This window comes from Alligator sinensis, unplaced genomic scaffold, assembly GCF_000455745.1.
Source record: "Alligator sinensis unplaced genomic scaffold, ASM45574v1 scaffold802_1, whole genome shotgun sequence".
NCBI lineage: Eukaryota > Metazoa > Chordata > Crocodylia > Alligatoridae > Alligator > Alligator sinensis.
In genome coordinates, this window is record NW_005841918.1 from 3,841,640 (window position 1) to 3,857,116 (window position 15,477).

Below are 15,477 nucleotides of genomic sequence, written 5' to 3' on the forward strand. Positions count from 1 at the left end.
GGCAAGTGATTTTCACCAGCAAACTGAGTGGCACAAGTTTACTGCCCTTGCTCTTTCCTGAGGCCGAATATCTACAAACAGCACCTTACTCAAGACTGGATAGGCAAAATGTAAATTTAAGCCTCTAATGCCATTCAACCTATTCTCTTGCAACCTGTGAATTATTTGACTCCAGAGGGAAAGTAAATTGTACAAATGAGTCAATAGATTTTACTATCTACAGTGAACCTTAACTTTAATTACAATAAATATACCAGGTCTGTGCCCCCTCCAATATTTCGCTGGATTTTTTTTCAAGATCCCTGTCTTAGAAGCTAATGAAAAATGAAAAGATTGTCTTGGAAAGCGCATTTAAAAAAAAAACAACATAAAAAGTATGTTGGAGTGTAACTGGTGCTTGTGGAAATAATGGAAGAGTATTGCTGACTCCACCCAGGTAGACTGCAAGGTTTTTGAAATACATCTGCTAATTCTTTCAGTTCCGACCTGTAACAACCATGTTTTTTCAACCATCCCCCTTAGGTGAGCCATAAAATGTGGCTCTTTAATGCCTAATAGTACAGACCAGTAGTTTGAGGAAGTGCAGGAGAAGGCCCTTCTAGCTTACCAGAGAGAAAATGTGGGCTAATAGGCAAGAGCTGAATCAAAAGTAAGAGGGGAGCTAGAATAGCTAGAAAAAAGCCCCTGATTTTCTTTTGACAAATTCTTGTGAGGAAGAGCAAAGAAACAGAACGAAAAGGGGAAGAAATTAACAACAACAAAACTGTTCCATTTTTGTGAACAACCATTTCATACAACGCTGTGAAAAGATTTGGTATGCATAATGAAAAGCTTCCAAAATAGGAACTGTGCATTACTGTGTTCAAGATGGAGACAGACTGGAAGCACAAAATCATAGAAAACCATAAGCAGGCAAAGAAGGTAATGAGGACCCATATGTGATTTCCCATCCATTTCACATGGGGGAAAAAATAGATGTCCTTGGAAAAGAAATTAATAATCTTCAGGGCAATAACTTGGCACTTCAAAGCTGTTATTGTCACACTGATGCATTTCTTGAACTTAGTCATCAAGGAGATTAATGCAGAAATTTCCTCAAGAAAAATAAATCATCTCTAAGGGATTGTCCTCAATGAAGTGCCTTCAGAACTGCTGACTTCAAAAGGAAGTATGTGATTCCCAGCACGAGAGGCATTTAGAGTTATACTGACTTCCATACTGGCAAGCTGAATTTAACCCTCCTGGGTTAAAAAAAAAAAATAGCTGAAGGAAAGAAAATAGTTTCTTCGTATCTTCTGTCAGAACAGAGCAGTTAATCTCAACTCAGATCTCTACTGTAACTTATTTCCCAGCAATATCAAAACCAACCAATCCATATACATGCCTAGCTGAGAATGCAGCTGTATCACTGGAACTGGGTTCTTCCGTGTGTAAACTATGCGACTTTCTGAAAGAATGAGGACTTTTCACCCTCATCAGCACTCCCTTGCTCATTAAAATATGCATCTGATTTCTTAGAGCAACGGGCTTTCCATTTACACAGGAAGAAAAGAGCAAATGTCCTGCTGGTATACCAGAAGGCAGTAAATTAGCTACTTGCCTAGATTTTCCATATATCCACAGCAAACTAATGAAGCAAAGCATGGTCAACGAAATCTTGGGATCTCTAACAGAAGCTGCCTGTGAGCCTCTGAAACTAAGAACTCAAAATGTATGACCAGGCCTCAAGCTGACTTGAGTCTGCCTTGCTCCACTGAATTCACTTAACTACGCTGAAGCATACCTGATGAGGACCTGGTCCACAGTTCCTAGTCTACTAGGTTGCTAGCCCCAAGTTTTATCTTTCTTTTTTTTCCTGTTTGATGCTATACTTAAGGCAAATCCTATTCCTTTGGCAATAACCCACGCACACTCAGGGCTAATCTTGCCAGACAGCAGTCACCATTTTTGAGGTTGTACAATTATTTCAATCCAGTTTTGTTTTTTTTTTTATAAAGGACACCTGCTCAAGGCTGAAAATTTGATTCTAAGGATGGAGAACAAAGTGCTGGAGATATCTTTGCTTGGCACAGAGCTGTTTTATTGCTGTGAGGTCAAACAGGCTGCAACAGAAGGCACCTATACATGCCAAATGCCAGCTCCAACATGTGCTAATTAGCACATGTCGGAGCAGACTTGATTAATCTAGCACACTCCAGCAGCCTTCATGTCACGTGTATTCAGTGTTCCCATGCCTCAAAATGGCAGCAGGGGCAATTTAATTAAAGCTCGAGCAAGCTTTAATTTTTGAAGCACGGACTTTGAATACGTAAGACGCTGCGGGCGTTGGGAGCCTCTTTAATTAAAGCGCCCCCCGCCACTCCTGGAGCATGTGTAAAGACACCCAGAGTGATCTGTCTGTTTAAGAAGGAACAGTCAACCCTGTCAAGAAAACCCAGCTGGGTGGCATTTGGATAAGTAGGGAATGTCTGGCTGGAAGTTTTAAATGTTCTCAGAAGAGTAGAGGACAGGAGGAAGGAAGCTGTGAATGTAACAGTTTGCTCCAAGTAGGGGGCCCCAGCAGAAAGGGGCACCCCTCCTAGTTTTCAGGGCAGAAGCAGGAGCAGATCCAGGGGTGGTGCAGTAGTGTGGAGGCACCCCACTTTTCTGTTGACAGTGCCACACAAGAAGCAGCCAGGGACATTTTTTAAGTCTCAGAAGCAAGTAATAATTCCCTACTCCCTTCCTTCCATGTTCTGCATCCTCTCCCCACTCCCCCCTCTCCTGCCACTGTATCCAGCTGCCATGGGGGTAGAGTTGGGGGAAAGCTCCAGAACCACTTCTGCTTGCTCCAGCCAGGCTCTGCACAGAGCCAGGTTCCGCCAGGAACAGCAGCAGCAGCAACACACAGGTCCCTTCTCCCTAATCAGTCCCCCCCACCTCCTGGTGTGCCCTGCCAGCCTGGAAGCAGACACAGAGGAACAGAATTTGCTGCTGCTGTCTCTAGCCAAGCCTGGCTCCACAGGTAGCCCAGTTGTAGTGGGGCAGGAGCAACTCTGCAAGAGGCTAAGCAACCTGCGTACACAGGCCACTATACCAGCATATGCATGCATATTCAACCAAAAAAATCAGCCACTGCAACCAAGAACAAAATCATAAAATAGAGTAACCTTTACATACGAGGTACAGATGAAATTTTTTCCTTCATATATCCTTTAGTCTCTTCAATAATACTGTCTATCTAGTGTGTCTCTTAACCGTGTCTCAGAAACAACTGCTCTTTGAAAGAGCTAAAAAAATTAAGTACTTTCCCTGTACACCCTGCTAACAGGAATAAAATTAACCCTCTAATTTCCCTCGTCTCCAAATACATGCAATGAAACATTTCCAGAGTGATCCCAATACTGAACCTTTTGCTTTCAGTAATCTGATTTGTAAGAAGTAGATAAGAAGCATTATAGATGATCCTAAATACATCACGATTTGCAAATGATGTATTTGCAAATGATTTGCAAATTAATGGACTACATTTGCTTGCATGATAATTAGCTAATTTTATAGACTGTAAGTATAGGCATCACTATAAGGTTAGTAGTCATCCTGTATGTCTATCTAGTTATTGCTGTCCTCTTTAGTTTCATAGCTCTTAAGCACTAAGTGCTGGAAATGCCATTTAGCCATACAGAGCTAGATTGTCACCTGATGCAATGATGGCAATAACTGGCATTTAGAAGCAAAGAAACTATTGGGAGCAAGAGATACTTAGACAGATGTAGGAGTGGGTGTAAAGCTCTGCATGTAAATAATGAAATAAATGGAGCCATGCCAACTGAGGATCTGGCCTCACAAATGCCTCTTTAAACGTATGTGGATCCTCTTGAACAACTAGGACAAATAAATCATTTCTATGGAAGGGGGAGAAAGGGCATCAACTGCCTGGGACTGGAATTATTGTATCAAGGGAGAAAATCCTGAGATCTCCAGTTTAAATCCAGCCTGTTTCCATGGTCCCCAAAAGACACCCTATCATGAGAACACAAGGGGCCCATATCACAAAATTCATGTTTGCCAACAGACACTACCATCAGAGAGGCCAGGGCTTCAACTGATATGGAGCCTGAACTATATTCTGAGTTTCAGAGATGTTTCTGGAAGAAGGCTGAGAGAGTTTGACAAGGGTGAAAAAAACTCAGTAAGACCAAGGCCTATATTTGAATCTTCTCTGTCAACAAAGTCCTTTATTGCCTAAGTACTTTTAATATGACACTTCACAGGAGTCCCAGCCTCTTCTTCATTAATATTTAAAGACAGGATACACAGGTGACAGAAGAGATCTCTAAATTACTGAACAGCACACAGAAGGGAGAATCCTATATTTACCTTTCCTCATGATGCACAATCAAGAAATCATTCAGAGAAATTAAAAGACAGCATATTTTATACTGATAATAAGATTTCTTTTCATTTAAATGACACACAGCTAAGTCGGTGCGGCTCTATTACATAATTAATGACTCTGTGAATCTAGCGGAGGAATAAACATTCCCCCAGAGCACAACTGTCCATGATGAAGGCTTTACATATTCATCTAAAGCAGTGATTTTCAACCTTTTTAAGCTTAAGAGACTCCTCCGTATTCAAGGCCCTCAAAAAATGCCAGCTCTGAGCTTTCACCTTTTTTTTACTACAGAAAAGCAATAGAGCAATTATTTTGCTGCGAAGATCTCTGAAAGATGACAACAGGGCAGAATGCTTTTAAATGCTATGAATTTCCATTTGAAATCTGGGGTTTTATCTTTCGAATCATGTTCGAGCACCTAATAATGCTACTGTTGTGTGGCACCCCATGACACCCTAGAAAGGATCTTCAGCCATCCCAGGATGCAACAGCACCCAGGTTAAGAATCGCTGGTCTAACCAGTGTGACCCTGCCCACTACCACAGCACACTACTGGACAAGGTAGACAATTGGTCTGATCCTATATGACAACTGCAATGCTCCTGATGCATACATTTCTGGTTTGTTCCCAATTTCAGATGTATGTATTTAAATTATACTATAAATAATGTCTCCCAGTGTATCTGTCAAAAAATGCTGTTCCTAGGAGCTCCAAGCCACTGTATGCTGCATGAGCAGTTCAAAGTGGCCTCAAACCAGCCGGATTTAGAAGATGGAGTTCCTCTGCACAGGGGAAAATCTGATAGAAGAGTCACACCTCTGCTGTTTTTTGCACCAGATACTCCTGACAAATCTCAGGCAAGGGGAAAGGCGAGGGTTTGCCAAGGGTCTGGGCTGGGTTGAACAGAAATAGGTGTGTGGTGAAATGCAGATCTGTCATGGCCAATCCCTCGCTGGCATATGGTTCCTAAGGGATTTTACATCTGGGACATGTTAAAGATATTCCTGTGCAGCCTGAACTTGTGTCAGATTCCCTACAGCCTCTGCTTTTTGACCTCTGAATGCAACTGGGATGTAGGAGAGAATCATAATATTCAAATTAATTTTCTTCGGAGAATATTTACATATAGAATAGTGTAAAAAATTCATATTCATGAAGGCATATGCATAACCGAGGCATTTCAATACTAGTAGTATGACTAAGACAGAGCAATTGACGCAGCCGCTCCAGGCACTGACTTCGGTGGGGGGGTAAGGAGGAGGCTGGAGGATGGGAGCGTGGAAATATCAAATCTCAAATATACAAATTATGTTAGTAATATGGCAACAGCCGGAAGTCACTGTTGCCCCAGACACCGAGCTGCTTTGTTATACTTCTGTTCAATACCCACCCGTGACTCCACAGGTATCTGGATTCTCCAGCCATCACCAACAAACTACGACGAGGCAGCATTACCGCAACTGTACAGCCATCTGGGTGCTTAAAATCCATCACTATCTAAGGACAAAAACAATTTTTTTTTTAATAACCATCATCACTTACATATCCCTATAAGTGTGCATGTCATTGTAGAGACAAGGCCAGATCATCAGCGAGTGTTACCTGATCTATTACCGTAGAACATCTACCTCCTTCCTCAGGCAGCAACGGCCTCCAGGTTCCCATGCATTCTTAACACCTTCATATACTTACAGTATTTCTAACTTCAAGCATTCAAAAATGTAAGATATTCCCTCCCCTCCCCTGAAGGACATCTGCTTTAAAAAAAAAAATCACAAAACTTTAAGAATGGAAAGTTTCAGATCCTATTTGTCTGTTGCAGTTATATAGTAAAACACACCTTCAACTAGGTAATAGAGCATCTCAAAATCCTTTGTGTTTACCGTCACAAGATCTCTATGAGGTAAAGTTTATCCCTCTTTCAGACAGAGAACTGAAGCATAGAGAAATTAAAGACCAGATCCACAAAGAACTTTCATCTTCTAGTCCCATTTTGGTTCCCTTTGACTTCAGAGGGACTTGGGTTAGGCACCATAACTCTGTGAATTTTGACCTAAGAGCCACATCTAAAAACAAAACTTATTTATACACCCAAGTTTCATTTCAGCAGAATTTAAGCATTTAAAGTCCAAGTAGATGAACTGCAAACCCCTGATCTAACTACTTAGGCCCCTGAGAGGCCACAGACACCTTAGTTTTCTGGCAAAAGCTTACTCAGGTGCATAAATTCAGCTATTGTGCATGCTCAGAAGAGCCACAATCTGATCTAAATATCATCTAAGGCTGCTTGGATGAAGTCCTTGCACCTAAGTCCCTTCAGGGACTGGTAGAGGCATCCTAAATGTGCCTAATGCAAATTGACAGCACTGAGTTTGCCACCCAGAGCAATGTTTATCCAAATTGTGGTGAGAAGAGGTGATGGTGATGGGCTTGTGCATAATAGGATAAGGGCCTTTCAGTCTGAGAGGATTCAAACTCACATCTCCCTCCTCCCAGGACAGTGCTCTGTCCCACAGGCAAGAATGCTCTCAGCCCAGCTTGCTTTCTCCATCCTTTCCAGTTGAGGCTGGGCCACAGTGCAGAAGGAAATGCAAAAGTCATACACCCAGTGAGAGAGCAAGTGAGGGCATGACTAGTTCTGTGATGAGGGCACTGCTTCAACAGGAGGGAGTCCTGGACTCTTATCTGTGCTTTCAAGTCTATCTATGCATTTTGTCTAATAGCTCTGTAATGCAAAATACTTAATGGAAGATCACAATGGAAGATCAGGAGATCAAATATCATGAGACTTGCAATAAAAAAAAAAAAAATCACAGGAGTTGTCAATGCTACATTGCATCCTGGACTGCCTATACCCTGAATTTATTGTTAAATATGTCCCAAACTGGCAAAAGTGCTGCTATGGAAGACAGCAGATGGCATTTAAGGAATTTAAGGGACTAAAGGAAGAGGTTCATTGAAAACAAGCTAGTCAGAAACTATTAAAAAGGTCAGTATCTCCATTTATGCTGAAGCACTATGCACTAAACAGTGCTGCCATCTGATTTGCAAAGTATGAAGAACATGAGTTTAAAAAGGAGATTTAATCCAAACAAAATTAAGCAGTGCTCAGCCTATCCATACAGAGATGTTTAGCAAAGAGGAAATAATGGTGCACATGGTCAGTCATTTAAAACAAAGAGGGAGACTGTCATACAAAAAGCTCAGCTTCCAAGGCCACAAATTAACAATTACAATATCCATTGCTTTCATTAAAGCAGTCTTTCACCAGTATACACTGGAACAATCTACAATAACATTTATACTTTAGGAAAAATGTCTTATTTATTATTTATACTGTGGTACCACCCACATACAATGACGCATCCCCTTCACCTGCAGAGCTGACCATCTAATTTAAAGACAAGAAATGACCAAAAACAAGATCGAAATGGGTAGAGAGAGCAATAGGAATAAGTGCATATGATTTTTACACAGGTGCCTACATACAGTAGTTCACCTTCGGGAGCAAAAGAATACACTATAGAAACAACAAAGCAAGTGCCAAGAATTCCTACTTACCCTATCCCTTACACTTCACAATTGACTATTTCTTGAACACAATGGGAGGTATGAGTTTTGAGAAGGTAGTTTCATAGCTTTGCATATCAGCTTGGAGAGTCTGTCCAATGCCTCTGGGTTCCCACTTAGGGGCCTTGTCTGAAGCAGCTGGAATCAGTTCTTTCCAATTCTTCACTGTTCTCCTGGCCTGCTTCCTACCTCACCTCTCTCTCACGGGTTGTTTTTCCTATTCACATTTGTTACTAGCCTTGGACTTTTTCAAGGAGCTTAGGCCAGGCTGCAGGTGTGTGGTTAAAGCAGAAGACCCAAAGACTATTTATGTGTGATTGCAGAGCAGACCTTTGCAGACATAACTGGACTGGTCAGCAAGGTAAAGAAAGAAATTAGTCTGTCCAGCTAAACAATGTGGAAGACCTGAGAGGAGGAGACCTTATACAAGAAGGTCTTTAGATAGATAATGAAAAATCGTATATTATAGCTTTAACTTTAAAATGTTAGCAGTAACAATTGATGTAACTAAATGTGTGGATATAAATTTGCTTTTACAGATACATGTGTGTTAAATTCTTTAGATAAATTGTAAAACAAAAGCAGCCTTGCTAGCAAGACCATAAACCAAAGTAAAAAGAAAACAGGATGGTGGCAAGTGGCATTTCAAACTGGTGAAAGAAGGAAATAAGAAATCCTCCCTACCAAAAAGTTGCAAAGGACATAAACCCTATCTAACTGACACCTTCTAACGCCAGAGAAAAACTGGTTCAGTTTGCTTCCCAAAGTCTCAGTAACTGTATGACAGAGTAAGCAACATATAAAAATGGGGTATATGAACTGAAGGGAAAACGAGAGAACCAGCACATTCAAGATCTGATGCCAGTTTGTGTGAGACTCCCCAGGTAGCACAGGTAAGGCTCTACACTGTGCTCTTTGGTAAGGAGACAAGCACTGAAGTATTTACTTTTGACTCTGGTGAGCATAAACAACAAAAAGCCAGGGTGTAGACCCAACTTTTGCCTCTTTTAACAACAGCGAACACACTAAATGCATGTAATCCAGATAGCACATCTCATGTTCTGCTTCCCCAAAAGCTCCCAAAGCCTTATTTTCCAGTTGTTGAAGGGCCCATGATAAGCTTTAGCTGATCAATCTCTCTATTAGCCCTTAGCAGTTGGGAAAGCCATGCCACACGGCATGTTGAGAATGACAGAGAACACCAATGTTCCTGGTAGCCATGTTTTGACTTAACTGCAAGGGATAATGCAGGACCTGGCGATTGCAAAGGAAGAGATAGGCAGGGGAGAAGAGCATGAAAACCTGGAGGAAATTTTATCTGTGTTGTTAAAAGAGCCAAGGCTATATCTGAGGACCAGATACATACAGTTGTATATGGTCTATACCAAAGTTGTACTGTTGGGGGAAAACAGAGGGGGCGGGATTCCTTTAAAGGGGAAAATCCGTGTTTTTCCATGTTTTCCCCATGGGAAACGAAAAATCTAGATCCCTGGTAATGAGTCACTCTAGTAAATTTATGTATAGGAGTAAGTAAGGGCAGGACTTGTCTACTGCTTAGAGAAAGGAGCTGAAAGTTAGGGCACCCTCTTATGGGACACTGGGCAAGTCATTTAATTTATGGGCATGATCCTTATTCAGGCTAAGAATACTTTGCACAGCTCTGGCAGTTTAAAGTGTCTCTACAGTGCAAGTAGAACAATGTATGATGGTTGTAAGGAAAATGGGAACTTAGTCTTTTGCACTTCAGTTTGTTCATCTATACAGTGAATAGAATATTTACATGCATACAATCAGCATTTGCAAAGCACTGAGATAGATGGAAGGAGATGTAACAGCTTATTCATCAGTGATAAAACCTAATTACTGGATTCACGTGGAGCAAAAAGAACTTGTCATGTTTTGCTTCAGCACCAGATTTGGGATTTGAGGATATGAGGAACCACAGTTTAGGGGCATAGCATGAACATTTACAGGAAATTATGGTAATTTATGTGTGTGCATTTCTTTCTTTTCCCCTAGAAGAACTGCACCCGACTTAAAAGCCTAAGCACTGACATTTCTGCTATTCTTTGTCTATAGTAAAGAACATTTAACCCTGCAGAGTTTTAGAAGAGTCCCATTCTTATCTATTGAAAATACTTTTGCTGACTGAAATAGATACCATTCCCATACATCCATATATGTCTTTATTCTAGCAGAACACTCTAAGTTGTCACCATCATACACACACAAAAAGAAAGATTAAGGCATTAGGTCCTTTTTCTAATTCACTAAGGACTCACAATCAATAAAGCAACTCTGCCATTGCTGATTCAATCTGTCTCATGACAGCTTTGCTCCACAGGAGCTATTTCCAATTACTATTTTCGTTTTTATCCATTTTCTTTATTCTCAGAGGTGGCAGAGTCAATAAAGATCAAATTTCCAGCTAGCCCATGGTGCATCACTGGGGACTGCAGTCAATAATAAAAATAGAGGATGCTTTGATCTTATACAACATATACCACCTTTCTTTGTAACTACAGAAAAAAAATACACATCTATTCTCTACACACACCAAAAGCATAAGACATAAACAAGCTAATAATGTCCATTGTAGATGTAAATATCTCATCATGCTAGTTTAAGGAATACCATTCAGGATGATGGAGTATCTAAAGCAGCAAACAGCTTCCAAGGCTGGCTAAACATCACAGCAAAGCAGACATCCAAATTAGACACATTATTCCTAATATATAAAATACAGCAAAATGCAATGAAAGAAGAAAGGAACGAAATTAAAGAAAAAGGGAAGTAGGGAAATCACTTTTGCTTGAATCTTCAGGGTATGAGAATTCTGTGTTCTCCCCATTTCTGAGCTGACAGGTGAATATCTGTTCAAGAGTTTATACAAAAAGAAAATTTGCTTTTGCAGGAAAGGAACAATACAATTGAATGTATGTACTGTCAAGCAGGATCTCCATGATGGGGATAATACTCCATTTTTCCAAGGTCTAACTCTGGCATAATTTACATTAATTACGTTAATTTAAAACTCAGGAGAAAACATGGCCTGAAGGTCATAACAACTGCATTAACTGCACGTATAGAAAAACCCCAAGTTGCTGAGTGACTACTGAGCAAGCTGTACAGCCGCTCTGCACCTCAGCTTCCCCAAACATGGGGGAAACAAAGATGCTGATGCTCACTTCACAAGGCTGTTGTGAGACTTCAGGCTCCAATCCTGCAAGAACAGGTATGCATCCACACAGAGCCCCAGCAACAGTGGGTTCTGTGTGGGTCTACAAAGACTCATCTGCAGGATTGAGGCACATATATGTGCACAGTGTCCTGTGATTAAATAGAAAGAACACCTTAAACTTCATTACTTCCAAGTTTTCAGTCCCAGAATTCTGAATGGCATTAGATTATGTGATATGAGATTATTTCACAAAAAAGGACCTTGGCAAAGTGCTTTATCAAATCCATCCAGGTATTTACATTGCACACATGGTATATGAACACGTTTCAGCAGCTGGAACTATGATAAAGCTGAAATCTTCACGTGCTTCTTGTCCTCAAGCCACAGAACACAAACAGTAAATTAATCCCTTAATAACATTTACACCAAAATAATGCCCAGTAACTGTACCTACTGTGTACTTACATCGGTGGTTCTCAACCTTTTTTAGACTCAAGGCACCCCTTAGAAAACACCAGCTCTTACTTTTCAGTTTTGACTACGGAAAAATAATGCAGCAATTCTTCTGTTGCAAAGAACTCAGATTACAATAGGTCAAAGTGTTCTTAACACTATGAATTTCTATTTGAAGTCTCTGGGTTTATCTTGTGAATCATGTTTGCGCAATGAACAGTGCTAATATTACATGGCACCCTGCATTACGCCTGAAAAGATCTCAAGGCATCCTAGTGTGCCAAAGCACCCTAGTTGAGAATCACTGACTGACCTGTGTACTCTTCAGTGAACAGACTTTTCTTCAACAAAAGCATTCCCTTTTCCATCAAAATTCTGCGCTACCATATTTCTGGTACTTCAAGTTATGTGGCATTCACCCTGTTTGATTATACTACCTGATGTGCTTATGTTAACTCTCCCTTTTAACTTCATGACATTGCAAGGGGCAAGAATTCTTGTGTGTTATATCTTTTATTGGAACAAATGTATGGTTGGTATAGGCATAGGCAAGTATTCAGCTATCGCAGCACACTTCGATTTTACAGACCTAGTGGGTTTTTTCATAGTCATAATGGAGTGCTTTTAATTAATGAAGGAGAATACCAGATCAGGACTCCTAGATGCAGTTTCCTAGCTGCTCTTGAGCAAGTCACTTCCTTCTACTGCTTCATTTTCCTTCATCAACAGCAAAAGGATGACTCCTCTGTCCTACCTCATGGAAGAGGGCTGGCAGGCAGTCACTGCTGTTTATGCTGTTTATCAGACATTATGAAAATGCTTTTGAAGGCTCTGTAGAAGTTTGGTGTATTAGGATTCTGTATCTCTAATGTCACAATTCCACCCAATGACCTCCCACTGCAACAGTCCTCATTTTGTCAGTAATTTTTAACATGTTTGCTTGCTTCAGCATTCAGTTAGCATTTATTCTCCCCCTACTTTTCTTTCCTCTTTACATTACACCAATTACACCAAATTACACTGGTGTAATGTAATTTCATTACATTACACCAATGAAAAAATATGCAAAAGAAAAGGCTACAGTCAGACTGCCAGTGGTGTTCTAAAGAACTCACTATTTTGCAGTCTTCTTTTCCTGGCCTGTTGGGATGTAATTCATCAGGCCTCTCTGTCACATACCAGCTCTTTCCCACGTTAAGCCTCAACACATTTAATATTAGAATTCTGCAGAAGGTAACTCCTGTTCCTGTAGCGAAGAGGTTAATTGAATTTTCATTGCTTTGCTCTCTCATCTGGCATAGTTATAACTTATTCCCTCTAGAAAATGTGATCCAGCCCCAGAATATGACCTTGAGCTGCTTCTGTGATTGCTGAGACAAAGAGTCGGTCAGGTTTGCAGCAGTATCTACTTTACTAAATTTTGCTAACTCCCAATTTTCATCCTTTAATAAATGGCCCTACTAACTCCTGGCTCAGCCACTTGCTTTCTGTATACTAAAAGTTTAATACTGTTTAGTCTGCACCTTATTTTTTCTATTGACTTAGCTTCCCTTCACAACATCTTTTATACTCTTTGGGTGTGTCTACACCTGCATTTAAGCACGACTAAATTTAATACGTATCAAGCTAATGCACATTAAGCAATTTTTGGCAGGTGTCTACTTGTCCAAGGACTTGACATAAAGTTAGTGCCAAGACCCTGCAGCCCTGCCATGTGCCCCTAGTGGCTTGGCAGACTCCGCACTAAAGTTAGTGCAGGGTCACATCTACATGTGAATTAATGTACTTTAACTAATCACACTTAAGTTTGATACCTGCATTTGCAGGTATCAAATGCAATTATCCTCATTTCACTATTTTTAATGCGCATTAAGGGTGTGCACATGTAGATGTGCACCCATAATATGCATTAAATTAGGCTAATACACATTAAGACGTCTCATGTAGACGTCTCCTTTGAGTCTAATTTCTGCTCCCACAAAGGTGTATGCTACTCCACTGACAGATAGAGAATTGCATCCATCTTCATCAGGACAGAATACGACCCTTTCAATGTATCCGGTCCACCGTCTTCCTATTCTTGTTCACTTAGGGTTCCTATGCTGTGATAGAGCACAGGTTAAGGTGACAACACCAGACCACAAGGCAAAGGTCAAATTCTGAGCCCAAAGACGTCAAAAAGAATCTTGCCACTGATTTCAAGGGGTCCAAGACCTGCCCCAGATTGAAGTGGCTCTGTATCATTACATGCATCTCCTCAAAACTTATAGTTTATGTTAGTTTAAATCTCTATGTTCCACTTCATAACTACACATGCTCACTGTGAATATAGAAACAGCCTAACGAAAAACTACTGTACTTATATAGAAATATCACTAAACACTGCATTTGGGTAGATATGTAAAATTATATAAACGGTGTACTGGTCTGTAAATTTGTATAGGTATACTTAAACAAATGCACACAGATGAATAAAGTGCTATGGTGAATATGTAGTTTACACACAGACAATCATGCATACAATGCCAACTCTAAGACAGGGTAACCACCTACCAGCATATAGCACCCTGCATACCTGCGTGCAGAAGAGAAATTTAAAATAAATATAGTGCCACAAACTTTTCTTTCCCCTTACAACTATAAAGATCTCTTGGCAAACAGAAAATGTATGACTAGGAATGGACAGAACTTGAGGGTTCTCAGAAAGAAAATTCCACATTATAAAAGGTCCTCAGCTTGTTTGATTTTAAAAATGTAAAAACATACCCAATTGGCAGGTGCCATCTAAATTAGGGCTTGTACACATGACAGGTTATTCTTCTATACCTTACACTTGTTTTTAACACAGATATAAATTATGCTGGGATCCAGGTTAGACACACAAGCATACGTACATCCTGGGGTAGCTACACTCCATAGGCACAAAAATTGCATTTCTCTGGCAGGGGAGCAGCTAATAATGATGTAAGCACTCAAATTAATCTATCTTGCTTTAAATTACATGAGTATAGTTTTACTAGATTTGTTCAGGAGTTATTCTACAAGTTAATCGGGTGAAGCTATCCTGTACAGCAATATGCTTTACATTACTTGTCTGCTCCTAACACTGGTATAAATGTGGATTACACTAATGTCAACTGGTCTAGGACCAGAGATTACAGATGGCAAATGTATGTTTAGGTGTTCCTCCTTGCTATAACCATGCTCCTACCTCACCCACTTCACCATTTGTCCACCTGCTGACCCTTGTTATGTCTCTAAACTATAACTTTCCCAGAACAGGAACTGTCTTTGCTTCATACATCTGCCAAGTACTAGCACAGAGAACCTAAATTCTAGTGGGGCCCCTGGGTAATATGAATAATAATGATTAAATGTGCAATACTACAGGACAAAGAGCAAAGTGGATGCTGGCATTCGCGTAACGGTCCTCCCACTTTATGGACCAAGCTCTGTGGACTCACCCCGCTTAGATCTGAAGATGGCAGTACACTCCTCAAAGACGAGTCCATCAAAAACTGCTGAAAGGAGCTGGAAAGGCTCCTGAACTGAGAATCAACGGTGACAGATGAAACCATCAAATCAAATGCGCAGCATCCAGTAAGGGAAGCACTTGCCAGTCCACCAACCTCTGAAGAAGTCCACCAGGCAATAAGACAGATGAAGAACAACAAAGCATTTGGCCCTGAAGGTAACGTCTTCAAATGTTGGTGGAGAAACTATGACCAACAAGCTCTACACAGTTTCTCAAAATCTGGAACACTGAGGAAATTCCCACTGACCCATGGAAACATTGTCACTGTTTTTAAAAAGGGAGATAAGTCTGCCTGTGGAAACTATCAAGGTATCACTCTCCTCTCCATCACTGAGAAGATCCTCGCTCAAATTCTGCTG

The 15,477-nt window shown here is 40.6% G+C and overlaps 1 protein-coding gene across 2 annotated transcripts in view; it reads right to left on the minus strand.

The window, feature by feature from the left end:
* The window catches only part of ALKBH8 (alkB homolog 8, tRNA methyltransferase), a 76,798-nt gene that overhangs the window by 23,849 nt on the left and 37,472 nt on the right, over positions 1-15,477 (minus strand). For both annotated transcript variants that reach the window (XM_025198244.1, XM_025198245.1), the window contains exon 9: positions 5,770-5,876. In XM_025198244.1, the coding sequence (XP_025054029.1) occupies positions 5,770-5,876 (107 nt within the window). The remainder of the gene's footprint in view (positions 1-5,769; positions 5,877-15,477) is intronic.